General features: G+C 40.0%; 1 protein-coding gene across 1 annotated transcript in view; it reads left to right on the forward strand.

Moving 5' to 3' along the window:
• Window positions 1-21,125, forward strand: part of FBLN7 (fibulin 7) — a 74,642-nt gene extending 53,517 nt beyond the window's left edge. Inside the window, exons 4-8 of the mRNA XM_043987935.1 lie at window positions 7,590-7,715; window positions 8,504-8,641; window positions 10,254-10,391; window positions 15,211-15,349; window positions 19,114-21,125. Coding sequence (XP_043843870.1) covers window positions 7,590-7,715; window positions 8,504-8,641; window positions 10,254-10,391; window positions 15,211-15,349; window positions 19,114-19,486 — 914 coding nt within the window. The 3' untranslated portion in view covers window positions 19,487-21,125. The remainder of the gene's footprint in view (window positions 1-7,589; window positions 7,716-8,503; window positions 8,642-10,253; window positions 10,392-15,210; window positions 15,350-19,113) is intronic.
• Window positions 21,126-26,592: the final 5,467 nt, after the last annotated feature.

Consider the following 26,592-nt stretch of genomic DNA (forward strand, 5'->3'; position numbering starts at 1 on the left):
GTAACACTGCTTTATTCTACTAAAACATTCAGCACTGATTCCAGACCCAGCTCTAGCTTATTTTGTTTTCTCTTTCCCAGGATCCCTTTCTAGTGAATGATTGTGCATCTACTGTATTCTTACTATGAGAAAGCATATGTATTAAATACCTACTATGTGCCAGGCACTCTACTATGTTCTGGAAAACAATTACAAAATTGGGACAGTCCTTTCTTTCAGTGAGCATATATCCTAATAGAGGAGCATGACATAAATATATGGTGGTCTGAAGGCCAAGTAAGTGAGTTTTTGATTGAGAAGTCCCAGGGACAGCAAGTGGAACCAAGGCACAATCTATGGTCGTGCCCTTTCCAAAAGCAAACGTGGGTAGGATTTGTTTGATCACTGTTCTCAGAATAAGTAAAGGAAAATGGGAAAGGGAAAGGGGTACACGTGCAGGGGCAAGACATTTGGGGTACACCTAGCTAGACAAAGTATTTATTAAGCACTTATTGCTAAGTGCTATTCTAAATGCTGGGCATAGGAATACAAGCAAAATAAAGGCAACTTCTTCCCTCCAGGGGCTTACACTCTAATGGAGAAAGACAATGCATAAAAGGGAGCTGGAAAAGGAGGCAGGTGGAGTACCGGGGAGAGGAAATGTACCCACATTTACATGTTAGTGGGAATTTAGTGAATATATTTCTTCCTTGTATATTTCTTTTTTAAAGCATAGCTACAAAAAAGCAGCAATATGGAAAGCGGTTTCTGAAAATTCCTGTTAGAGGAATTTCAGACTTCAAGGAGAAGATGGAGAAAGCAAGTGTTTTTTGGATTGGGGAGCAGTGGCTTTGTTTGTACCTTCTGAGACTGCAATATAAATGAAGGTGGGCCTGCTGAGGATGTTTCAATCAATCAATCAATAAACATTTATTAAGTGCCTACTATGTTCCCAGTACTAAGCACTGGGTTCATGTAAGGTTGTAAGAACTTACTCTGGAAGAAGGGATCAGAGGTGCTCAGCTCTTTACAAAAGCCTGATGTGGAACACTCAGCTTGGCAGCAGAAAAAGGAGAATAGGGAGAGGGGTGAGGGCAGGGCAAAGGAAGATGAAAGCCCGTGAAAGCAATGTGTGATTTCTAGTGACTTCTACTTGCAAGGAAAGTTAGGCTCATCTTGTTATATCTCAAATCCAAACCCAGTTTCACTCCAACAGTAACTAAGTGTTAAGTGTTTCAGTTGGCACCAGGATGTGAATTGTTGCCTATGACCACTGGGCCCAAGAGGTACACGGAATTGGATTGGCAGCATTTGTCTGGGTATCAGAATAAAAAAGCAGGAACACCAGTAAGATCTGTTTTAACACTGCTGGATGGTTTCCTAGTCTTTTCACTGATTTGGAAGGTCTCCCCTCCATCAGCTCCTTCTATCTTCCCCCAGTTATCAGTGATGGACAGGGAAATTTTTTTCCTAGGTAGAAAGCTAGAAATGGAGCAAGAAGGCTTGAGTTCAAATCTGGTCTCAGACCCCTACTAGCTATGTGACCCTGGGCAAATCACTTTTCTAGGGTAACACTGAGGCATAACTGAGGCAGAAATTATCTGCCTCAGTTTCCTCATCTATAAAACAGGGGGTAAATAATAGCACCTACTTCCCAGGGATGTTGTGAGGATTAAATGAGTTAATATTTGTAAAGCTCTTTGAATGCCTTAAAGCACAATATATTATGTTAGCTATAGTCAATCCTCAACTTTCACAGGGGTAATGTTCCTAGAAAATGGCTCAAAAGTCAAAAATACAAATTCAAATACATTGAACCTATAGGAAATAGGGGGTTAGATTCTTGCAGTGAAAAACTATAATCTTTTGCTAGAGATTGCTGAAAACACATTTTCTGCATACAATTCTTTATAACAGAATATTAAGGGGGTGGCTAGGTGGCGCAGTGGATAAAGCACCAGCCCTGGATTCAGGAGTTCCTGAGTTCAAATCCAGCCTCAGACACTTGACACTTACTGGCTGTGTGACTGTGGGCAAGTCACTTAACCCCCATTGCCCCGCAAAATAAATAAATAAATAAATAAAAATAACAGAATATTAATTCTAATAATACATCCTTTCCCTAACACGGTAACCATGAAATAACCCATAAAATGCAGTACACAAAATAACATTTGTGATGTGCAAAACATTTTTTCTTACTAATGATTCTCTAGAATTCTGTGGCCTCTCATGTTAACATCTCAATTTTAAAAAACAACCACATTGGTTTGAGACAATATTAATTTTTTATAACATGAAATCTACAGTATCATAAATACTGTACAGCAAATGCAATTCTTAAAGCTAAAAAAATTTTTTAACCTGAATCTTACCTTCCACTGTGTCAGATAGCAGTGTGAGGGCATTGTTACTATACTGCTGCAAACCTTTCTACCTTGGCCATTCTATGAAAACAAAGGGAGATGTTGTTGGGACCTTAGTTGCTACTGTCAGAAGAAGATAGAGAGGCTGGTGAAGTCTTGACATCACCTCTAGCCCTCTGTCCTTCTAGGCTGGTAGATGCCATTGGAGATGGTGAAGGAGGCATCCGCTTGAAACAATCTCAGTGAATTTAGGGTCAGGCTTGTCTGCTTCGTGTCCTATTTGAGATCCTTAAAGGTCTCCTGGCTCACAGTGGCTGCAACTATTCCTGCACAAAGTTTATCTAAGACCTTAATTTTCTCACTAAGCCACTTCATGGACTTTGTATTCCTGGGCTTAGAGCCCAAAGGACTTGCACTAAGCTTTGGGGGCATAATTCTATCACAAAACTTGTGTTTTAAATGCAAACTGTGAAAACATACAATGACTACACAGGGAGGTCTTTACAACAGTAGAGTGAACAAGACTGGTGAAGCTGCTAGTAGGATACCAGTCACTCCAAAGACTGCTCATATCATGCCTTTTATTTTTTTCTCTATTGGACATAGCTGCAAATGTGTGCAGTTGCCAACATGAAAATGAGGTTACTAACAAAATCACATGAATCTTGAAGTCATGAAGGTTGAACATGAGAATATTAAGAATCAACTGTATAATTAAGTGAGATAACTGATATCTCATACCTGATATTACCTTTGCTCTTGTAGACACAAGGCAGCTAGGTGCCACAGTGGATGGAGCCCTTGGCCTAGAATGAGGAATACCTGGGTTCAAATCCAATTTTAGATACTAACTGTGTGACTCTGCGCAAATCACTTAACTCCCATCTGCCTCTCCAAACTCATCTAGGCTGTTCTTCTGACAGAAGACACTCAGTGTGTTTTCAAGCCTGTGTTTGACTCCCTCTCAGCTATGTAAGACTTGCCAGAGCTTGTATTCCATGGGCATAGCCTTAAAAAACCTAGGGCAACCCTGCATTGAAGAACCTGGCCAATGGAATGCAAAAGATGCAATAAATAAAATAATTCAATAAAATCAACCATGCCAGTAGACCACATGCTGCTTTTCCCTCCTACCCACTGAGCTTAATATTTAGTAATATGTCAAATGCCTGTGCTGTTAACAGTCATCTCTCCAACCAGAGAATAAGGAGTTACTTGGGATCTCTGAAATTGCTAAGCATTTCACCACATTCCACAGTCTTGTCTTGACTGACATGTTAATGGGATAGCTTAGCTGGGCTGCAGAGACCTAGGACTTCCTAGGGTTCCCAGAGAGGAGTGGGGAGTGGGGAGGATAAGGAACACAAAAGGATTATATCACATTTACAAGAAAAGCAAGAGACCAAGAGGGACTTATAGATTGAGGTCAGTGGGCCATTAAATTCTCCCAGACTCCTTAGTGAGATAAGGAACAGAGGAGTCATTTATGATGCCTTTCATGAAATGAAAATTCTTGGCAACCAACTCCAGAGAGAGAAATATTATATTCTGTCCCCAAACACTGTACAGGGGCTGAACCTCGAATTCCAATAAGGAGCTGTTAATTATTTGGCACTTGGGCCCGCATTCAAGGTGTGGTCATGGCTTGCTGCTTCCACCTTAGCCAAAGCAAGAAAAAGGTGATGTAGCTGAGTCCCTATTGGGGGTCAAGTTGAAGGACATTAGGGTTAATACTCTTTGGCTTTCTGTCAAAATCTTCATGGTCTAGCAAGCAGCCAGTATTTAGGCTATGCTGTTGGGAAGTATACGGGTAAGAACAGAGGAATTCCTAGCTCTGTGGTATTTGCCGACTGTCTTTATTGACATTCCTTAGTGGTAGTGATTTGGTACCATAAAGCATGGGGGATAGATTAAAGCAGGGCTTAGGTTAATAGGAAGTTGAAAGCATTCTTTCCAAAAAGATAAGTATCAAAGCTAAATACAGGTTTTGGAATTTCCCCTTCTATTATTAAAAACATTAACATAATTTCCTTCAAAATTTAGATGAAGCTTAATTCACTCTTTAAGACTTCTCCCAATTCATCTTCTATGTGAAGCCTTTCTTATTTTCCTTTAATACCAGCGCTTTCCCTCTATTATCTTCAACTTATTCATATACAGTTGTTTTCATGTTGTACCCCTAACCCATTGCTGTAAGATCCTTGAGAGCAGGGACCATCTTTTTGCCTGCTTTGTATTTCTAGAGCTTAGCACAGAGCCTGGAACTTAACAGATACTTTATAAATGCTTATTGACTGACTGAATCCAGACAAATATCCAGGCTTTCTTACTAACTAGTTAACAGTGGATAATCATTTTTTCCTCATGATCCTTTTAAGACAAGTGCATTGTGGGAACACAAACTTTCAGTCTGTCAGTCAATGTGCCAAGCATTGTGTTCAGTGCTACTAAACTTTATGGCATTGTATCTTTTGGTTTAAAAAGGAAAGGAGAACGAAGGGACCCAACTTGGCATCTGGAGGCAGGGTTGTACAGTGGAAAGAACATTGAATTTGGAGTCAGAGTACCTGAGTTTGATTCCTAGCATGAACTTGGGCAAGTTACTTAGCCTCTCTGGCCCTCATTTTCCTTATCTGTAAAATGAGAACATTGGACTCTTAAACCATCACAGAATTTCAGAGTTGGAGACACCCTCAGAAGTCATCCAGGTCAAGTCGTGCCTGAATAATAATCCCTTCAACAACATACTCTACAATTAATCTAGTGAAGGGGAACCCACTACCTCCTGATGTACCACATTACTCTAACCAGGATATTTTTCTTTAAAACCTGAAATTGCCTAATTTTGCCATTTCTGTCCATTTCTCCTAGTTCTATTCTCTGGAGCCAAGCCAATTCTCTTTCGACATGGTAGTCCTTCAAAAACTTAAACATATAGTGTCTCTTTCCCCCATCAATAATTCTCTTCTCCAGGCTAAATACCTCCACTTCCTTTAACCATTCCTCATATGGGTAGATCTCACAGCAGGAAAGTGAAGACCACTGAGAAGAAATGCCTTCCCTACCTGCAAAATGAAGAAGTTTAACCTTGAAGTTCCCTTCTGGTTTTAAATCTGTGATCCCATGACATCTAGCCATATGAAGAATGGTAAAAGGGTCAAGGCTATGCAGGTAGTAAAGATTATATAGGTAATAAACCCAGGTCTTCTGATCCCCAGTCCGGTGCTTTTCCCATTATGCCTCATTATCTCCAAGGCCCTTCACTGTCTTTCTTGCCTCCCTTTGAATGACCTTCATCTTAGGGATGTTACCCTTGAGGGTAGAGATTGCTTTATTCTTGGCATTTGTATTGCCATTTCCTAGCACAGTACCTGGCATCCAGTGATTTACTAAAATGTCTCACAGTTCTAAAGACACTGAGTCCTCAAACTATCTTCCCAGTTTGATTCAACAAACTTAGCAAGCATATATTAAGCACCTACTATGTGTCAGGAACTGAGCTACATGCTAAAAACAAAAACAAACCAAAACAGTTCCTGCCCTCAAGGAGCTTATAATCTATCTATCTACTGAATGGGAATCACCTGGTTTTAAGAAACAGGTGAGGAGGATTTATCAGAGTCTAATATGGACTGTGTTTCGATATAGCAAACTCTGACCCCAAATGGCTATGTTAATATCTTCCAACATGTGAAGTCCTCCTTTAAACAACAGATTGGTAAATACTTCAGCAGTTTGTGGATCTGTGAATATCCTGGCAAGTGTATGCGGTTGTGAAAAGTGGGGTCAAATTAAAGTTCATTGTAATCAGTAGACATGCCCTCTACACCTGAGGCAGCCTTGGTCTTGGGAAAAGTAGGTTGGCAAGGTTGTCCTAAAACTAGCTTGTCTGGGCTCAGGAGACCAATTATTAAATTTTTAGTATGATCATTTACACCTCAGAAGTTGGAAAATGCTGCAGAGCAGGGCTTAATTTATTAGTTTGTTGCTTGTCTAGACTTAATAAGGTGATGGTGAAAGTGGTAATAATACAGATTAAATTTAAGAGTGTGTCATGTGTGGATTCCTTGTCACCACCTACTTACTAAGCATTTATTAGCACATCCCTGGTCGTGGGTGTTATTGACACTGAGAGTTCCAGGACAGTTGTCAGGTTGGGCAGATCTCCATTAATGCTAGTGCCATCCTTCTAACATCTCCTATTTATCCTTTATATATTTTGCATGCATTTAGTTGTTTTCATGTTGCCTTCCCCATTAGACTGTGATCTCCTTGAGGTCAGAAACTGTCTTTTGCCTTTGTTTGTATTTCCATCACTTTGCATAGTACCTGGTACAATAAGAGGCACTTAATAAGTGCTTATTGACTGATCACTGAGAGACTGTATAGTCACACTTTATTTTTATTTATTTATTTGGGAAAGATTAATTTTATGTATGTTTGTATATATGCATTTTTTGCCAGGGAATGAGGATTAAGTGACTTGCCCAGGGTCATACAGCTAGTAAGTATCAAGTGTCTGAGGCTGGATTTGAACTCAGGTCCTCCCGAATCCAGGGCCAGTGCTTTATCCACTGCGCCACCTAGCTGCCCCTATAGTTACACTTTAACCAGGAGTCACTGAGTTTTGGGGTTATAAAATTGACAGGGAGATGTAATTGTAGTTGTTGATACTTCCTGATCAACAGGAAGTGTAAAATTGAGGGATTGTATGAGGAAAGAAGTAACTTGTACCAACCACCCACTCAGGTACCTTCTCCTTCCCAACACCAACAGCTCTATCTTTGATCCAATCTCTTTTTAGCCAGATACTGAATAATGCTACTTAAGGCTGGACAATCTCTGAAGGGAATCGGAAAGCTGATTTCATCAATACTTTCCAAAATTATATGGCAAACCTTTAAATGAGAGATGTCAAAATCCTAGGCCCTTTCCTTTGGATGTTGGGAAAAGTTGGGGGAGGGAAAAGAGTGTTCACTCATGAAGCAATGGAAGTTGAGCTCCCACTTATTGGTCACTCACTGTAAAGCAGGACAGGGTTTGGTTATAATTCTCACAGCCTGTTGAAGTTCATGTTATTGTTGGGGAGGGGAATATGGCAACAGCAACTGGCATTTGTGACAAAGAAAACCCACCCATGTACCAACATGTGCTAGGGGTTTCTGGACCCTGTCCTGTGTTAATCTAGTCATTTTCAGTGCCCAAACCCACATTATTATACTTGAAAATAATTTCTTTTCTTAGACATCAGTGAATGTGCTAGCCATCCTTGTCAAAATGGCGGAACATGTGTGGAAGGAGTCAACCAATACAAATGCACTTGTCCACAAGGATGGACTGGAAACAACTGTCAGCACCAAGCACAGACAGGTATGTAACAATTTTGTGAGTGGGTAAACAGAGCAAGAAACTGGCAGAGAAGGCCCAAATCCTAGTGCTTTAAACCACTGATTTGCCTTTATACTCTTGCCCATGCTTAGGGTCATGGAATTCTCCCACTGTGCTTCCTGGTGATTCCCTTCTATGTTTCTTAGAAGTGTGTCCCCTGTGGAATGGCACGCTAGTCATTCTTTTGTCCAGCACCAAAGCCACATTTCTGTTTCTATTAGAAGGTACATTCCAGGACTTTTATTCAGTTACAAAAAGCAGTCGTTTTATCCACTTTACCATAGAAGTTAAGCATAAAAAGGCCTATTACTCTAAAAAGATGAGAACAAGATTAAAAACAGTAATCACTGTCATCTTGCCCAAACAGGATGAGAAGAGATAACAACATTAGCAACAATTATAGTGAGAGCAGCCACTGACAATTATATAACACTTTTAGATTTGCAAAATGCTTTCCATACATGATTTCATATTATCTTAATACTATCCCTAGTGGCTGAGTCTCAGAGAGGTTAAGTGACAACTATAGTCACAATATAGTGTCCCGGACAAGATTCAAACCTAGGTCTTTCCTAAGCCCAAGTTCCTTGTTCTTTGCCCAATGGCATGCTTCCTCTCAATACAATTTCCTGCTGACTCCCAGACTCAGTTCCATACCTATGCTTAGCTATATTCTCCCTGGCTATACTAAGTTGAGAATAGGGCGCTTCCCCACTGACTCAAGATAAAATGCTCCAAGAGTGATTTAAAATTGATTTTTCTCTCTTCAGTGGTACCTGATGGGAGTGTGACCAATGATCCTGCCTTTAGTCGCAAGCCACGTTGTGCCAAGGTGGATAGGACTCAACACTGTAGCTGCGAGGCAGGTTTCCACATGAAAGGCACAGCAGATAACAGCATATGTCAGGGTAAGTGCTCAGGGCACCCTTTAGCAGGCTGAACTTAAGCCTTTAAGCATTCATGACTCTTTAAGACCCTGGGTCTTAGTGGATTGAAAGAACATCTAAGCTTCCCCCTGGTCTTAGCTATCTACCATCAGGGAGTGACTTAGGGTGGAATAGACTCAATTGAATGACTTTGAATGTTACCTTTGTGCCTGCAACATGCTTTTTTTGTTTCCTTCCGGTGGTAGTAGTGGTGGTGTCTTAATGAAGCAAGGAGCTGAGTCACTTGCATCAGCAATTCCCTCCATTTGAACATTTTGAGCTGGACCTCCTGCAGACATCTCAAAATCAACATGTCCAAAACAGAGCTCATTATTTTCCCCCTTTCGCCAATCCTTCCCCTCTTTTCATTAGTACTGTTTAGGGCACCATTATCTACAGTCATCTCTAAGTGAATTTCTCTAGTCAGCACCATATCTGGGCTCTAATGTAGAGTTTGAAAGAGACCGAATTATTCATACAATGTACATTGATTAAAATAATGGGATGTCCATTACATCTCCATTGCACTTTGTGTGTGTGATGTAGTTCCAGTCTCCATTGATGTGGGCAGTGGCAGCAGGATAATTCCTTTGCTGTTCTTTGATGTATTCCATTTGTTGCCCTTTCATGTACCTCACTGACACCAGGATCTCCTTTTCCAGCACACCCTGATGTACCAAGGGACTTATTCTAAAGAGAAAAAGGGCTACTACTCTGAGATTTTGCCTGGATTTAAAACCTTAAAAATCACTCCATTTTACAACTGTTGAAATGGAGTCTCTCCCCTATCATAACTGATGGTAGGAATTGCTTAATTCTTTTGATGGAAACAGTTAAGGGTCCCAAAGTCCCTTGCTTTGCTCCAGATTAGACTGTGTTAGATAGAGATAATATGCCCTCTGAGACTTGCCAGCTACAAAACAGGGGCACACCCAGAGAGTGGCATGCAGGCTGAGAAATGTATGTACTTTCATTGCCTGTCAACACCAGGCTGCCTGGGAGGGCACTGAGTCAGCTCTCCCTCCCAATAGATGAGTGGAAAGAACTGTCCTCTTCTCTAACCCCATCGGCTCCTTCCCCTGTTGTTCTCTTCACCCCACACCCTTATTTCTACTTTCCCTTGAGCTTCTGAGAAAAAAGCAACTCATTGGAACCTCCTAAAGATCTCCTTGTGGATAGTCCAGCCTCCAACAAAGGATTCCGATGCTTCAAGGGTTACTACATCCCAGCCTGGGAGTCTCCTGAGGGCTTGATAGTAGCATTCAAGGACATTCCCAAGGTCAAGGTCTTTACCTTTTTTATGTCATGGTCCCTTTACCATCTGGTAAAGTCTATAGATCCTTTCTCAGAATAACGTTTTTACATGCAAAAAATAAAGTACATAGAATTACCCCCCCAAAAAAAACCCCGAATTATATTGAAGTACATTTGAAAAAGCGATTTTACAGCCCCCAGGTTAAGAACCTCTATACTAGGCAGAAGTGGCAATAGCTGTGTGGATGGCACACTTGTGGCCCAGGCCATTACAACTTTCATTGGCCCCAGACTCATGGATGTGGATTGTGGGGGGTGGGGGGTAATTTTTTCTTCACAGATGTGAACGAATGTGAGGTTTACAAGCTGGAGGGGGCCAACCAGCTCTGTATGCACAACTGCATTAACACTCCTGGATCCTTCCGCTGCTCTTGCCCAAGTGGCTATAGGACTCTTGAGGATGGAAAAAGCTGTGAAGGTGAGTTGTGTCCTGTTGATTGAAAAGGTCATTGGTTAAAAATGGGGGGAAGAGACTGAAGAGTAGACAGGAAGACCCCCATTTCTATCTCATTCTGTTGTTTCAACTTTCTAGGTTCTGAGACAAAGAATAGGGGTGGGGAGGGGGCGAGGCAAAGGAATGGAAATGATCAATCTTACAGACTTACATTCCAAATATTCCAGCTTACATGGGTGTTTCATGAAAATTTTTTTTTAATCTGGTATAAAAGATTCTCAAGCATGTAACCATTTTCAAGGTTGTAACTGCTCTACAGAGCTAATCCCTGCCTCAGAAGGGAGAGGCTTAACACAACAGTGGGAGGGTATAAAGGGGGGAATATGAATATGTATAATTGTGCTGCAGAAAATCCCATAATTAATAATAATACTAATACCACTAATAATAATATTAACAAAAAAACTCATAGTTGGCTATTTCAAGGAGGGTGGAAATGACCCCTCTTTCCACTCAGAATGATCATAAACCTCCCCAGAGAGTCCTGACACCTATTTTGGAGACCATTATCCCAGAGGACAGTGGAGATGGTATCATAATCTGAAGGAGAAAAGAAAGTGATTATTGTTTTCATGATGCCACAGCCTTCTTGGGCCTCAGTTTCCTGATCCCTGTAAAGTGAAGTGATTGGACTAAATGTCCTCAGATATCCCTTCCAGAATGAGAAATGGAAGGGGACTGATGACAGCCTCTGCACACCTCACCATGTAAGACAGTCCTCTGCACATCGCAGAATTATTCAGTGAAATGGGTTGACTGTCTTCTTAGACAGATCAGATTCTAGGAGTAGGAGGAGAGTTTATGCCAAGTAGAAACAAAAAGGTTGAAGGTGTAACTTCAATAATAGCCATTTGCCATTTGCTATCTTCACTGCTAGTGGAATTTTGGGTCTAGAATTTCAGGCTGTTATCCTAACATTTCAAAATTTATTTTAAAAAATTTAAAGGTAGCTGAGATGAGAATTAACATTGCCAATTTATAAGCAATATATAGTACTTTGGGGATAGGAAGAGGAAGAGATATTTCTTCATGACTGCAGAATGCCAATAACCCTTAAATGGCAATGATAGTACTAATTCCCATTTGTATCTCGAAGTTGATTAGTATGAGCCCTACAGTCCGTCTTCTGAGCACCAGCCTTGCCAGCAGAAGCTATGTGGTGCAATGGTAAGAGAAGTGGATGATCAGATTTTCAGATGACACAAACCTGAGAGGGAGAGCTACTATATCAGATGACAGAGCCAGGATCCAATCTTGACAGTCTAGAGTACCAAGCTGAATCTAGAGATGAAATTCAGTAGAGATAAATGTAAAGTCTTGTGCTTGGGTACAAAATATCAGCTTCACAAGCATAAAATGGGGGAGGCAAGAATAGACAATAGTTCTAAATGGACCTGGATATTTTAACGGATTGCAAAACCCATATGAGTCAGGGGTGTGATGTGGCAGCCCCCCCCATTCAAAGCTGATGTGATCTTGGGCTGCACTGAGAGGGGCATAGCTTCCAGAAATATTGATGAGATACCCCTCCTATCCTCACCCTTGGTCAGACCTAATCTGGAGTACTTTGTTCAGGTTGTGGGAACCATGGTTCAAGAAGGATAGTGATAAACTAGAGAGTGTCCAAAGGAGGGTAACCAGAATGGTGAAGGGTCTTGAGTCTCTTTCTTTCTATCTTTCTATCATCTATCTATCTATCTATCTATCTATCTATCTATCTATCTATCTATCTATCTATCTATCTTTTTCTTTTCCTTCCTTCCTTCCTTCCTTCCTTCCTTCCTTCCTTCCTTCCTTCCTTCCTTTCTTTCTTTCTTTCTTTCTTTCTTTCTTTCTTTCTTTCTTTCTTTCTTTCTTTCTTTCTTTCTTTCTTTCTGTGGAGCAATGAGGGTTAAGTGACTTGTCCAGGGTCACACAGCTAGTAAGTGTCAAGTGTCTGAGACCAGATTTGAACTTAGGTCCTCCTGAAGCCAGGGCTGGTGCTTTATCCACTGTGCCACCTAGCTGCCCCCTTGAGTCTCTTTCATGAGAATTGATTGAGGAAAGTGAACATGTTTCACTTGGGGAAAAGAAAACTCAGGAGGAATATGATAGCTGTGTTCAAGCATTTGAAGGGTCATCATATGGACAAGGGATCAGACTTTCTGTTTAGTCTCAGAGGGAAGACCCAGGAACAGTAATAGGTGGAAGTCACAAATGGGCAAATTGTATTTTAATGTCAAGAAAAGTTTCCTAATAATTTGAACTGTCCAAAATGACTTCCTCTGCTTGGAAGTCTTAAAGTAGAGGTTTTGTATTATATAACCACTTGTTGTGTTGTTGTTGTGGATTCCTTTTGTGCCAATTAGACTAGACAATGGCTACTGAGGTCCCTTCCAACTCCCAAATTCTGTGATTCTGTGCTTTGAGTAAGAGGACCTGACTTCAAATTCTATCTCTGTCATTTAAATACCTGTGTCACCTTGGGTAAGTCACTTTACTTTCTGGTTCTCAGTTTCCTTACCTGTAAAATGAGGGTGTTGGACTGGTTCTAAAGTCTCTAAATCTATAGACTTCATTTTGGAAAGCCTAATCATAAGTTTGCGCAGATAAGTGTATCATCAATTTGCATACCCAAAAGTATTGCGATCACTAACAGGGATATGTAAGAACTAGAAAACATATTCACTGTATCCTCAGGGAATTCACAGTCTAATTGGTAAGATAAAATATACACATATGCAAGGATCGTGCATTATAGCATATAATGAAGGTGCAGATATTAAGAGCAAAATTCAAAGTAATGTTGTGGAATATGCCATAATGTAATGGAAAGAGCACTAGATTAGTGCCAAGGATATGTGGATTTGAGTGCTGTGGGCCCCTGGGAAAGTCAGTTCAATTCCTTAGGCTTGTTTCCTTAAGTATAAAATGAAGGGGTTAGAGAGATGGCAGAATAAAACATGAAGTACATTATACTTTCTGTCATAAGACTTGTTCTACTCTCTGCTCTTCCACCAAATAATTCTGTGACATTGAGAAAGGGACTTTATTTGGAGAATGTGTATTATTGGAGATAAGATCAAGAAGTATACCAGACAGAATTTGATGCAAAATGATAAAGGTTTACTATCAGATCTATGGATAAAGGAAGAGTTTATGACCAAATAAGAAATAGAGGGGATCATGGAAAGTAAAATGGATAATCTTGATTACATGAACTTAAAAAGATTTTGCTCAAAGAAAACCAGTGCAACCCCCTCCCAAAAAAAGGCAGGGAAAAAATGAAAAAAAAGAAGGAAAGCAGGAAAACTGGGGGAAAAATTTCTACAGTAAATTTCTCTGATGAAAGTTTCATTTTTCAACCATATCAGGAACTGCACCAAAATTATGAAAAATAAGAGCCATTCCCCAATTGATAAATGACCAAAGGATATGAACAGACAGTTTTTAGAAGAAACCAAAGCTATCATAGTCACATGGAAAAATGTTCTAGATCACTATTGATTAGAGAAATACAAATTAAAACAACTCCTAGGTACTGTCTTATACTTTGGCTAAACATGGCTAACATGATAGAAAATGAAAATGACAAATTTTGAAAGGGATGTAGAAAAATAGGTACACTAATGCATTGTGTTTTGTTTTTTTGTGGGTCAATGAGGGTTAAGTGACTTGCTCAGGGTCACACAGCTAGTCAGTATCAAGTGTCTGAGGCTGGATTTGAACTCAGGTCCTCCTGAATCCAGGGCCAATGCTTTATCCACTGAGCCATCTAGCTGCCCCGCCCCCACTAATGATGCATTGTTAATGGAGTTGTAAACTGATTCAGCCACTCTGGAGAACAATTTGGAACCATGCCCAAAGGGCTATAAAATTGCGCATGCTCTTTGATCCATTACTAGGTCTGTATCCCAAAGAGATCAAATAAAACTGAAAAGGACCTATTTATACAAAAATATTCACAGCAGCTCTTTTTGTGGTGGCTAAGACTTGGAAATCAAAAGGATGCCCATCAATGGAAAAATGGCTCAACAAGCTGTGGTATATGATTGTGATGGAATACTATTGGGCTATAAGAAATAACAAAGGGGATGGTTTTAGAAAAACTTGGGAAAACTTATATGAACAGTTACAAAGTGAAGTGAGCAGAACTAGGAGAATATTGTACACAATAACAGCAATATAATAATAATAATAAACTGTGAAAATTTAGCTACTCTGATCAATACAATGATCCACAAAAATTCCAAAGGACTCATGATGAAAAATGCTATCCACCTCTAGAGAAAGAACTGATGAACCCTGAGTGCAGATTGAAATGTCTTTATTTTTCCTGCTTTTTTGCAACATTACTAATATAGAAATATATTTTGCATGACTTCACATGCCTTTTCAATGGGTGGGGAGGAAGTGCTTTAAAACTCAAAAATATAAAAAATTAATGTTAAAACAAATAAGGATAGGGGCAGCTAGGTGGTGCAGTGGTAAAGCACCGGCCCTGGACTCATCAGTACCTGAGTTCAAATCCAGACTCAGACACTTGACACTTACTAGCTGTGTGACTCTGGGCAAGTCACTTAACCCCCATTGCCCCGCAAAACAAACAAACAAACAAATAAGGATAATTATAAAAGAAAAGATAGAGGTCTGGGAGAACTGGCAGCAATAGTGATAATTTATTTCCTCTCTATCACCTAATTTAACTCCTTGGGGGGGGGGGAATTCTCATGGATTTTGTGTGATGCTGGAGGAAAATCTTGATTCTTCCCTTTTTGGGCTATTTTTTCCCTTTGTGTTACAGATATCGATGAGTGTGCAGATTCCCAACATACCTGTACCCGGGGGACCACATGTATCAACACAGGTGGCAGTTTTCAGTGTGTCAATCCAGAGTGTCCAACAGGCAGTGGTAATGTGAGCTATGTGAAAACATCCTCATTGTAAGTAAAGTTAAAGATGTCTCTATTATGGGGTTGCTTTAGCCAATAGGGCCCAAAGGTCTTTTTTAGTGGTCTTTGGCTCTTCAGTGGGGTTCAGGGAAGACAATGGCTACCATAAAACCCATGTCCTTCACCCTAGAGAAAAAACCAGAACCCCTCTCAGGATAAGAGGAAGATTTAGAATTGTGTGTGAAACTCAGCTTGTTGATTTAACAGTTTTCTGGCCTCCTCCTAAATTAGATAGATTAAAAGCTGTAAAGAAAGGTATAGGATTGATTGAAACTGAGGCACTTGTAATGACAGGTATCAGGAGGTTTGGGGATTGGGGTGGGGGGATAACAGAACCAGCTAAAAATCTGGGATCATTTAATATCAGGGTAAACAGTTATATACATACAAACAGTCCCTTAAAGCATCCTTAAATCACAGTATGGTACAGTAATTGTTGTTCATAACAATAACTCTATCCCAAAAATATAAAATTGAGATTTAGTAGTCAATTCAATCTAACTAACATTTCTAAGGTGCCTACTTTGTGACAAGCACTGGGAGTACAAATATCAAACAACCAGAATTTATTAATTGTTTTATTATATCCCAGACACTGGGAATACAAAGATGAATCAAGGTATACATCCTGACCTTAGGGAGTTCATAATCTAATAAGAGAGATAAGGTGTGGATACAAATAAGCACGCTACAAATTCGAGTATGAAAAGTCCAAAGTGATATGAAGAAGGGAGGGAGGAGAGATAATTTCACCTGGTAGAATTTATGGAGAATCCTTTGAGAAAAGAGAGTTTGAGCTGGGCCCTGAGGGAAGGATTTTAATGGGTTGAGATGGTGGATGGAGAGGAAGAGTATACTCCAGGCAAGAGGGATTCTGTGAGCAAAGAAACAAAGACAGGGCAGAACAGAGTTGGGGAAAGTAATGGTTTTGTAGGGACCTAGGATGGACAAAGGAGAATAGCATGAGGTAAGCTTGAAAAGGTTACCTTTGTATCTCCCTCAAGGCATAGCACAGTGCAATGCACATAGTAGGAATTTAATAAATAAATGAATAAAAGATGGAATTAGGCCACAGGGGTCCTTGAATGCTAAGGAGTTTCTATTTTATTTATTAGACAATAGGAGTCAATGAAATATTTTGAAGAGGACCAGAGCGATATAATTGGACTTGGAGAAGGGCTCAGACTGGGGAAAGACTAGAAGCAAGAAGACCAGCAAGGAGGCTATCATTAAACAAAAATATCTGTTTAATAAAGGAGGCACAATTAATAGATTTTAGTTAGATTTGTAATGGGGGAAAATGGGGTACGGATTTGGGGTAGGGGATGGGGTTCTTCGGAATTCCTCTTTAAAGAATTACACCCTCTTGCACACAAAAGTAATTAGAATAAGGTGGTAGTTTATTTAGGGCCAAGGGAAGGGAAGGGTGGGGGGAGGGAAACCATGAAAGAAATCCTTGGACTTCTCATGGGGAGATAGGCACAAAGCACATGGCTCAGAGGTACCAAATCTCCTCGAACAGGAGACTGGAAGGTACTTTTATAGAGGACTGATGGGGGTGGACCATCTGCCTGTGAAAAGTTCCTTTAGTGAGGGAGGACCATCCCCCACTGGGGGTAGCTGGGGGAATTGGGTGAGGAGTGGAGGACCATCCCCCACTGGTGGTAGCTGGGGGAATTGGGTGAGGGGTGGCTACAGATCCCTCTTCAGGACACAAAGGCCGCAGCCAAACCCAAGTTTATCTCCCCGGGGTAAGGGAGACCAGAATGAAGGGTAGGAATCCCAAGCTAGCTCAGTCCGATTTGGTTCAGTTTATCTCTCTAGGCGTTATCTGTCCTCTGGTTTAGTTTCTCAAGGAGAAGGTTCCTTGATGTGCCCCAGAGAACTTCTGGGGTGCTCTGCACCCCATGACAGATTTTAACCCAAAATGGTTGAAATAAAAAAGTATTTGTGGTTAAAGGAGTAAAATTCAGTTATTTGAAAAATACTCTGACACTAATGATCTGAAAATAGACCACTCAAATAATGCTTCTGCTCATAAAACGGAGGTCCCTTGCAAGGAAAATGTACATATATACAAACATGTTATATCAGTATGTCAAGGACCTGTGATTTTATTGAACTAGGAATTCCCTCTACTGAAGCAGATTGCAACCCATCTAAATAGTCTCAGAAAGGTAACCTTGGAGGCCAGGAAGGTCTGGGTTTAAGACCTGTTTTTGATGCATATTTGTTATGGACCCATGGACAAGTGCCTTCACCTCATGATTTAGACTTTTTCTAAGACTATAACTTACAGAGAAGGTGCCAACCTGCACTAATAGAGGAAGTGTCCTCATCTGAGAACTCACTATTACCAATGAAATCACAGGTCCAGTTCCTCTCCCTAGAGGCAACTAGGTGACTCAGTGGATAGAATGCTGGACCTGAATTCAAATCCTTATTCAAACACTTACTAGCTGTGGGATACTGGGCAAATCACTTAACCATGACCTGCCTCAGTTTCCTCATCTGTAAAATGTGGATAATAATAGCACCAACCTCCCAGGGTTGCTATGAGGATAAAATGACATAATTTTTGTTTGTTTGTTTGTTTGTTTTTGGTGAGGCAATTGGGGTTAAGTAATTGCCCAGGGTCACACAGCTAGTAAGTGTTAAGTGTCCGAGGCCCGATTTGAACTCAGGTCCTCCTGACTCCAGGGCCAGTGCTCTATCCACTGTGCCACCTAGCTGCCCCCATGACATAATGTTTTTAAGGTGCTTTGCAAGCTTTAAAACTTTCTATAAATGCTAGTTGTAAATGCTAGCTCCCCTTTGTTACATGAGGCTCAAAGAGGTTTAGTGATTCATGCATGGCCACATACTTAGTATTAGAGGCAAAATTTCAGCCTACATCTTTTTGGCTTTAAGTCCCATGCTCTATGATGCTGTGTCATGTTGCCACTGTATGTAGATACATACAGAGGAATAACACCAACTATAGACTACATGCCTATTTTATAGAAACTATATTTTGTGGGAAAGTGTGGCATATAGAAAAGTATGTGGAACATGTCATTACTGATGATGTCTGATAAATTCTGGATTTGATAAGACAGTGGTGGAACAGGTAATTAAAGGGACATCTTCATTGCACTACCCCTTTAAGTGATTTGAATATGCTTGTGTCTAATTCATACTTATACAGGGGCAGCTAGCTAGGGGCACAGTGGATAGAGCACTGGTCCTGGAGTCAAATCTGGCCTCAGACACTTGACACTACTAGCTGTGTGACCCTGGAAAAGTCACTTAACCCTGATTGCCATCAAATATCTGGGGCCATCAAACATTCGGGGCCATCTCTAATTGTCCTGATGTATATCTTGCCACTGGACCCAGATGGCTCTGGAGGAGAGAGTAAGGCTGGTCTCTTTGCACAGCCCTGCCTCATTTAAATCCAAATCACTGCAAGTCATGAGATCACCTCTCTGATGACATGGCCCACTTCGAGAACAAAGGACAAACAATACCAACATACACAGATGTGGTAGAAACATGGCTATAGATAGCTCATTGGATAACCATTCTCTGGAACAAGCGGTTGGGAAACTGACAAGTTGGGACAAGGGACAAAATAAGTGTGTGGGAGGTGGTGGGGGGGGTGTGAGTGATTATGCTTTGGGAATCTGTCCCAGTATATATGTGGATAAAACCAAATACAACAACAACAACACCTGCCCTGTGTCTTAACATTTTATTGTTCCTTCGTTTTGCAGCCAGTGTGAACGTAACCCCTGCCCCATGGATAGTAAATCTTGCCACCATGCTCCCAAGACCATCTCCTTTCACTATCTTGCACTGCCTTCCAGCCTGAAGACACCAATCACGCTCTTCCGCATGGCTACAGCTTCAGCTCCTGGGAGGCCAGGGCCTGACAGTTTGCGCTTTGGGATTGTAGGAGGAAACAGCCGAGGGCATTTTGTGATGCAGCGCTCTGACCGACAGACTGGAGAGCTGATCCTCGTCCAGAGCCTGAAAGGGCCACAGACATTAGAGGTGGACGTTGACATGTCAGAGTATCTGGATCGCACCTTCCAGGCTAATCATGTGTCCAAGATCACTGTTTTTGTGTCACCCTATGACTTCTAAGAGGACTAAGTGGGATGGTCACAAGCACCAATGGCTCGAGATTGTTTCTCTTCATCAAAGACTCAGCTCTGAGCACTGCTTCTAAAGTCCTCTTTCCCCTTCTTAACCAAACTCATTCCTTAGCAGTGAAGATTTTTTGGTTACTGTAATGTCACTGTTCCACATGATGGGGCTGAAGTGTCATCAAGACACTGATGCCACTGAATGGTCTCTGCCTTAATGTTCTTCTGGTAGATTGTGTACTAACCTTCTCAAGTCTTCCTCAGGAGATGAAGAGCTTCTTTAAACACTGTGCCAACAGTAATGCAATTTGGAGTCAGTTGGGGGTAGGAAAGGGCAAAATATATTTCTTCTGATGACTTTCAAATATTTCCTATGCTAGAATAAAACACTATAATAGAGGGCTTGCCAGCTTGTAGCTTTAGTAATGTGGCAGGCTAGATCACATTTCCTTAATATGTAGGAAATATCATGTGTTTCTCCTTCCCATAATGCCCAGAATCTTTAACATGGGTTCTATCTTTGTTCCCCAACATCAGCTATTATGGAGTTCCACTGTAGATCTATTAGTACACTAATCAAAGAAGCAGAGGATGATTTGGAATGTTCCTTATACTCATTTGAACCAAGAAAGCTAAATGATATATCTATAATAGCTACAAGAGATCTTCATATTGCCAGAGGCACACACTTCCTGAGAAGCAGAGCTATAAATTAATAATCCTATTTTATAGTTGAAGAAGCTGTTTCTGCTTCTCTGGCCTTTGCTCCTCACTTTGGCCCATAAAACAAAATGGTGTCATTTAAATGCATTAATATGGCCCTCATCTTGTTGGATTAGCTCAAAGAAACCCATGGAAATCAGAAAGAATGCACACAATCAGGGTAATATGTTGATGAATACTTGATTTTTATATAAGAATCTCAATACCAAAGTCTACCTATATTGAAGATTGAGAAGCCCATCATCTTGTCATAGATTTTTTTATGGAAAAAATGCTCCAGCTGCCATTTCCCCCCATGTGGTTGCCTCCCAACCATGGGTAAGTCAAACAGTGATGCTATCCAGGTGACTAAAAAAATAATAGGAAGGGAAAATTGTGAATATTTGTGCATTCAAGAGTTTTCCTTAACCTCATTATTGAAATTTCAGAGCACATATCTAAAAAAATACTTTTCAAGTTTTTCTTGATCATATTTTGTTTAAGTTTTATCTGACACTGAGAAGCAATGTGGCATGGTGGATAGAGAATTGGAATCGGGAAGACCTGGATTCAAATATTGCCTTTAACATGTACTAGATGTATGACTCAGCCTTTTAGTCACCTTTTAAAACTGCAGAGAAGGTGCTGACTTCCATTGTTGGAGGGTGTTTGTTCCCTTACCTAAGAGAACCTTCTAAAAATGAAATCATAACCCTAATTGCAGTCCTTGTGTATCTGGAACTGGAGGCAATTCTACTCGCCCCAGTGGAAGAATAGAGGTAGTTCTGGGAGTCCTGGAGATGAGATGGTCCTATTGAAAACAAATATCTTCATTTGTCACATTATCTTGGACTATAAATGTGACTGTTCCACTCATGAATTGATTTTAAAATGTTCCTTTTCTTCCTACAAGAATTTTCTTTAGAAAATGAGACTCCCGGGGCAGCTAGGTGGTGCAGTGAAGAAAGCACTGGCCCTGAATTCAGGAGGACCTGAGTTCAAATCTGATCTCAGACACTTGACACTTACTAGCTGTGTGACCCTGGCAAGTCACTTAACTCTCATTGTCCTGCCAAAAAACAAACAAAAAATATTTTTAAAAAATGAGACTCCCAGACATCATTGACTTCCCCCCACAAATTTGCTTCTCTGAATTTCCCATTTTCTCAGACTTGATTGGTACCTCAATATATTGTATTGTGTTTTGCCAAATCAGATAAATTAGGAATTACAGATTAGATATGAATAAGTTGCTTCCAATAAAGCACTTCTGCTTTTGCGGGTATTAACGACAATATTATTGTCTAGAAATGAAAAATAATCCCAATGATACATGAGGCATCTTAAATAATGAATAGAATCCATATAACGGGATTCCTCATTTCAGTCTATCATGGTCTTTAGTGGAGGGAAGGGCTCATGTGGCCAATGAAGACTGTAGGATGAACTATCCTAGTGCAATATCGAAGTCAAACAAGAAGTTTTGAATGGTTTTCTCTTTCAGGAAAATATCATTAGCTTAGGAGGTTTCAAGTCTGGCTCCTTGTAGCTGCACTCAGTTTTTTTTTTTATATTTGTGTCACTGGTGGCCCTCTCCCATCCCCTTTTCTACCATTAATGTAGACACTTTGTTATAACTGGGCCAGCCTGAGATGAAATCTTGAGTTAGGCATTGTTTTATCTTTGCAAATTCTGCCTTCTCCTTTTTGACACCTTTGCCATTCATTCATTCATTCATTCATTCATTCATTCATTCATTTAACAAACATTTATTGAATTTCCATTTACCTGTGCTCTCCTGCTGGGATTTCAATTGTAGTATAGCACTTAGGTCTCTTCTCCTCAGAAGCACCCCAACCTGATAAATCTTCCCCCAAATAAATACCTTTTTGGTGTCCCATTGGTCTCTTCTAGGTGAATACTAGATTCACTGATAAACTAGTGCATATTAACAGGTGCTAATGTTAGCCCTCTTGAGGAACATATTTGAATTTTATTAGGCTTTTCTCTACATGGTGCTTTAATTCAGGAGTGGATTAAATAATGGGCATTTCAGGTACTATAAGAGGTTGATGGAGGAGATATCTGGGCATCAGATAGGCCTTTTTAGCACACCATAAATAATTCCACCTAGACAATGACCAGCTTTACATAGATGGAAGCCTATTTTTCTTGAGCCCCACATTCTTGAAACTGCCTGCTAGTCCCCAAACTTTACCATGTACTCTTCTTTTTCTCCCAGAGTGAGAGTAGCTATACTGAGGGAGTAAAGGGTATTCTGCTATGTGGGGCAACCTATGCCTCTCTCCAATATCTTTCAGGATGCAATGCTCAGAAAGGGTTTGGGGTGAGATGCCACTACTACATCCCGTGGCTATAGGGACTTTGGTGTTGTCCCACTTTGGGATGGTGCTGACAACTCAATACTAAGGAACTGGTGAAGCCCAGTTGAGTTCACGAGCTCAGTTCTTTGAAAGTCAAATCACTGATCTGTGAGCCATAAAAGAAGAGCTGTATGAGTGTCCTAGAAAGAAACTACAGAACTTTGTGGGGCAAATTTGTATAAATCATATTGGGAATGGTCTGGGAGGCTTTTCTACCCAAATAAAAATTAGCACAAAGTTACTCCATCTTCTGAGAGTAGTGAACGAGATCAGACAAGCTTAGGAATTCAGATACATCCCTACCCAGTTGCTGAGGATGCCACACATCTAGCTGGAAAAAGCAGTTCTGTAACCAGGAAGTTCCAATGAATAAGATGGCCCAACAGTCACAGGTCATGGAACAAGAGATTTTGAGCTAGATGGGTTGAATGTAATATCTTCCCTTACCAATCCCTACTTTCAACCTTAATTTTTATTCCTTCCTAGGATTGAACAATACAATACTGGTCATCAAAGAAATCTTTAGAGGGCAGAATTTCTTGAAACCATTTAAAAATTCACCACAAAGTTGGGTTATTTAATTCAAATAAAAAAACAGCAACATTTAATCATCTACATTCATTCCACACAAAATAAGAAAAAATATTGTTTATTTTTATTGATGAGAGTAGCATTTTTAGGAGAGACACACTGAACAATTTAACTTTTAAAGAAAATTGGCAAAAGGGTTCATTAAGTCTGGCATACATAAGTCTGTAGACAGATTTCAGAGCATCTGTGAACTTGGATAAAAAAATAATTACATTTTTATTTTCACTAATTTCTATATGAAAGTGAGCACTTTCTTTGATTTATTAAAAAAGGGTCCAAAGACTTCACCAGACTGTCAAGGCTGTCCATAACACAAAAAAGGCTAAGAACTGCTGTCCTAAGGACTGAATTATCCTGCCACATACAACTTCCAATAAGAGAACAGAAAGACCTCCATGAATTAACATTACATGTGATATCAATATTTCAACCTTCTCTCTTCACCCAAGATATCTCAAAAAATTTTTTAACATAAGTATTGTAAAGGTCTGAGTTGTTTTTTGCCTCATTTGCTTATTCTTGGACTCTCTTTCTCTGGAAGATATAAAATAATATTGAATGGATAAGGGACAGGAAGCATGAGGGGTCTGCACAATGTACAAATTAGAAAATTGGCTCTTGAATAATGGAAAGTAGGCTGAGCTCTTAAAAGCCTTTTCTTTTTCTTTTGAAATAAAAGCAAATTTAAAAAAGAACCTCACAACCAAATCATTTTCTTTGTAAAAATTAAGGGGTTATACTAAATGAGCTGCAAGATCTCTTCCAACTCAAAATCCTGTGATCTAAGGACAAAATAATATTAAATCATTGTAATAAACTTGTTGGGTTCAGGAAAGGAATTTGACAAAGGGCTATAAAGAATATTATTACTTTTGTAGGCTTTAAGGGAATTGCAAGTCAGCTATGAGAAGGTTGTTGCTTGACAAACCACTGCCTCTACTTTTTGCAGGTAAAGAAGATAATATCATTATTTAGAAATGACTATTATCTTAGGTCGGTATTATAGAACCTGTTGCTGTGTTATATTGATAGTTGTAATAAGCCATCAGTATAACAGACCTATCTTTTTAAGTCCTCATTGTCTAAAGCAGGGCTTCTTAAGTTTTTTCCACCCTCAACCCCTTTTTGCCTGAGAACTTTTTACATGACCCCAAATATAGAGGTATATAAAATAGGTATACATAACTTTTTGTGACCCCCACATTCAGTTACGTGACCCCATATGGGGTCATGACCCACAGTTTAAGAAGCTAGAGCCTAAAGGATGCAGCTATAGCCCTACCCATATGACTTGGTTGAAGCATAGTTATAGAGAGGAATCAGTTTAGTCTTGTTATTGACTTGTCTCCCTGCTGCCAGTTGTTTGCCCCATGTAGGACACAGCCTAGGATTGAAGACTGAAAAAATGGAAAGAAACATTCAATACTGTCAGCTCCTCATCATCAACATAACTGTAAGAAAAAGTGCTTAAGGCAATTTAGTTGAATTAAAATCCTCAAACATCATCCCATCATAGGGGAGACTGACCCCAGGAAACTATGAGACTAATTTTGAGAAGACTTCCATAGAAGGGGAAGGAAGCACAGTAAGGTAGGACAAGAAGGAACTTACCTGAGGTGTGCTCATGGTGGGGGAAGAAATGTCATCTGGGAGCTTCCTATTTTAATTAATTATTCTTGTGAAGTAGGTGTTAAGCTCAGTTGTTTTCTGCACTTCAAGAAAGTGTAAATGCTGTAAGTGAACTGTAACTTTTGGTACCTTGGGACCAAACTCCCGTTGTCCCACCCTAGTTATAGTTCTTACTACCATCACCACCTTTAGCAATTAGATACCTTCTGCTTGATTCTGAGAGGGTCCTCATTCATCTGTGTTTCTGTCTATTAACTGCCAAACACTCCATTATGCATGTATATTTTTCACATGAGTTATCTGAATAAATAAGAGGATTTTGATCTGAAATAAAAAATAATACAATTACATTTGCTCTCCTTTTGAGGCTTATTCACAAAGGGGTATTTGTCCATAAAGGATGAACAGTTTAATTCAACAAACACTATTAAGCAATTAATACATATGTACGCTAGGATTCTAGTCACAGGGAATACAAAGATAAAAAGAAAAAGTCCCTGGCCTTGAGGAGTTTATATTCTACTTGAAAATAGAGGTGTAACAACATGTATATAGATAAGCATGGGGGGGGGGTAGCTAGGTGGTATAGTGGATAAAGCATTAGCCCTGGATTCAGGAGCACCTGAGTTCAAATCTCTCCTCAGACACTTGACACTTACTAGCTGTGTGACCCTGGGAAAGTCACTTAACCCCCACTGCCCCATCAAAAAAAAAAAAAAAAGATAAGCACGGGAGTGATGAAGACAAAGGACAGATCCAGACAAGATTCTTTAGGAATATTTGAAGAAAAAGAAAGCACTTATAACTGGAAGGGAAGATATCCATGAAGTGGCATCTGACAGATAAAGATTCTGAAAGGTGGAAATGAGAAAAGAATGGAATCCAGGTAATGGGGTCATGGTCTGGACAAATTCACTAATGCAGGAGATAGAATGTCAGGTGTGAAGAATGGCTGGTAGTCCAGTTTTGCTGAGGTTGTGAAAAGGGGGCAATGTAAGCAAAAACTATAAAGATAGGTTGGCCCAAATTATATAAGGTCTTAAATGGCAAGAAGGATTTTGTAGTTTGTATTATGGGTAATTAAGAACCACTGATAGTTTGAATCACAAGGAAGAGAGACTAGAAGTAAGGAGAAAAATTGGGAGTCTATGAAAAATATGGGAGACCAACCAAGAAAGGACAAAACCTTAAACTACTGTGATGGCCATGTGAGTGGACATAGGCAAGAGATATTGTAAATACAGAATTGTCATGACTTGGCAAATAATTAACTCTTCCCTCTTCCCTATACGACCCTCATCCAATGATGTCTTTGTGGTTTGGAGCTTGAATGACTGGGAGGATGGTAATGCCAGCAGCAGAGCTAGGGAAGCTTGTGAAATCATGGAAAAATATGGTGAGAAGAAGATGCTGAGTTAAATTTTGGACAGACTAAGTTTGATGGTATAATATCCCGACAGAGATGGCCAAAAGACAGCTGCAGATGCAGGCCTGGTATTTAGAAATGTTATCGGGAGGGGGGAGAGTATGTATCTTTTGGAGTCTTCTGTATGAAGAAGATAATTAAAAGCATGTGAGCAGATGAGATCACTAAGGGAGAGCATATAACGAGAAGAAAGTATATGATATTGTCTTGGAGAACACATATACTTAGGTCATGAGAAATGGAACACACGAGATTAAGAAGTAGCAATTAGCCAGGAAGAATGCTAGGAGAAGGCATTGATATGGGAAGTAAATGAGGAGAAAGTATCCAAGTAGTTGTTGTTCAGTCATTTTTCAGTCATGTCTGACTCTT

This window comes from Dromiciops gliroides, chromosome 2 (assembly GCF_019393635.1).
Source record: "Dromiciops gliroides isolate mDroGli1 chromosome 2, mDroGli1.pri, whole genome shotgun sequence".
NCBI lineage: Eukaryota > Metazoa > Chordata > Mammalia > Microbiotheria > Microbiotheriidae > Dromiciops > Dromiciops gliroides.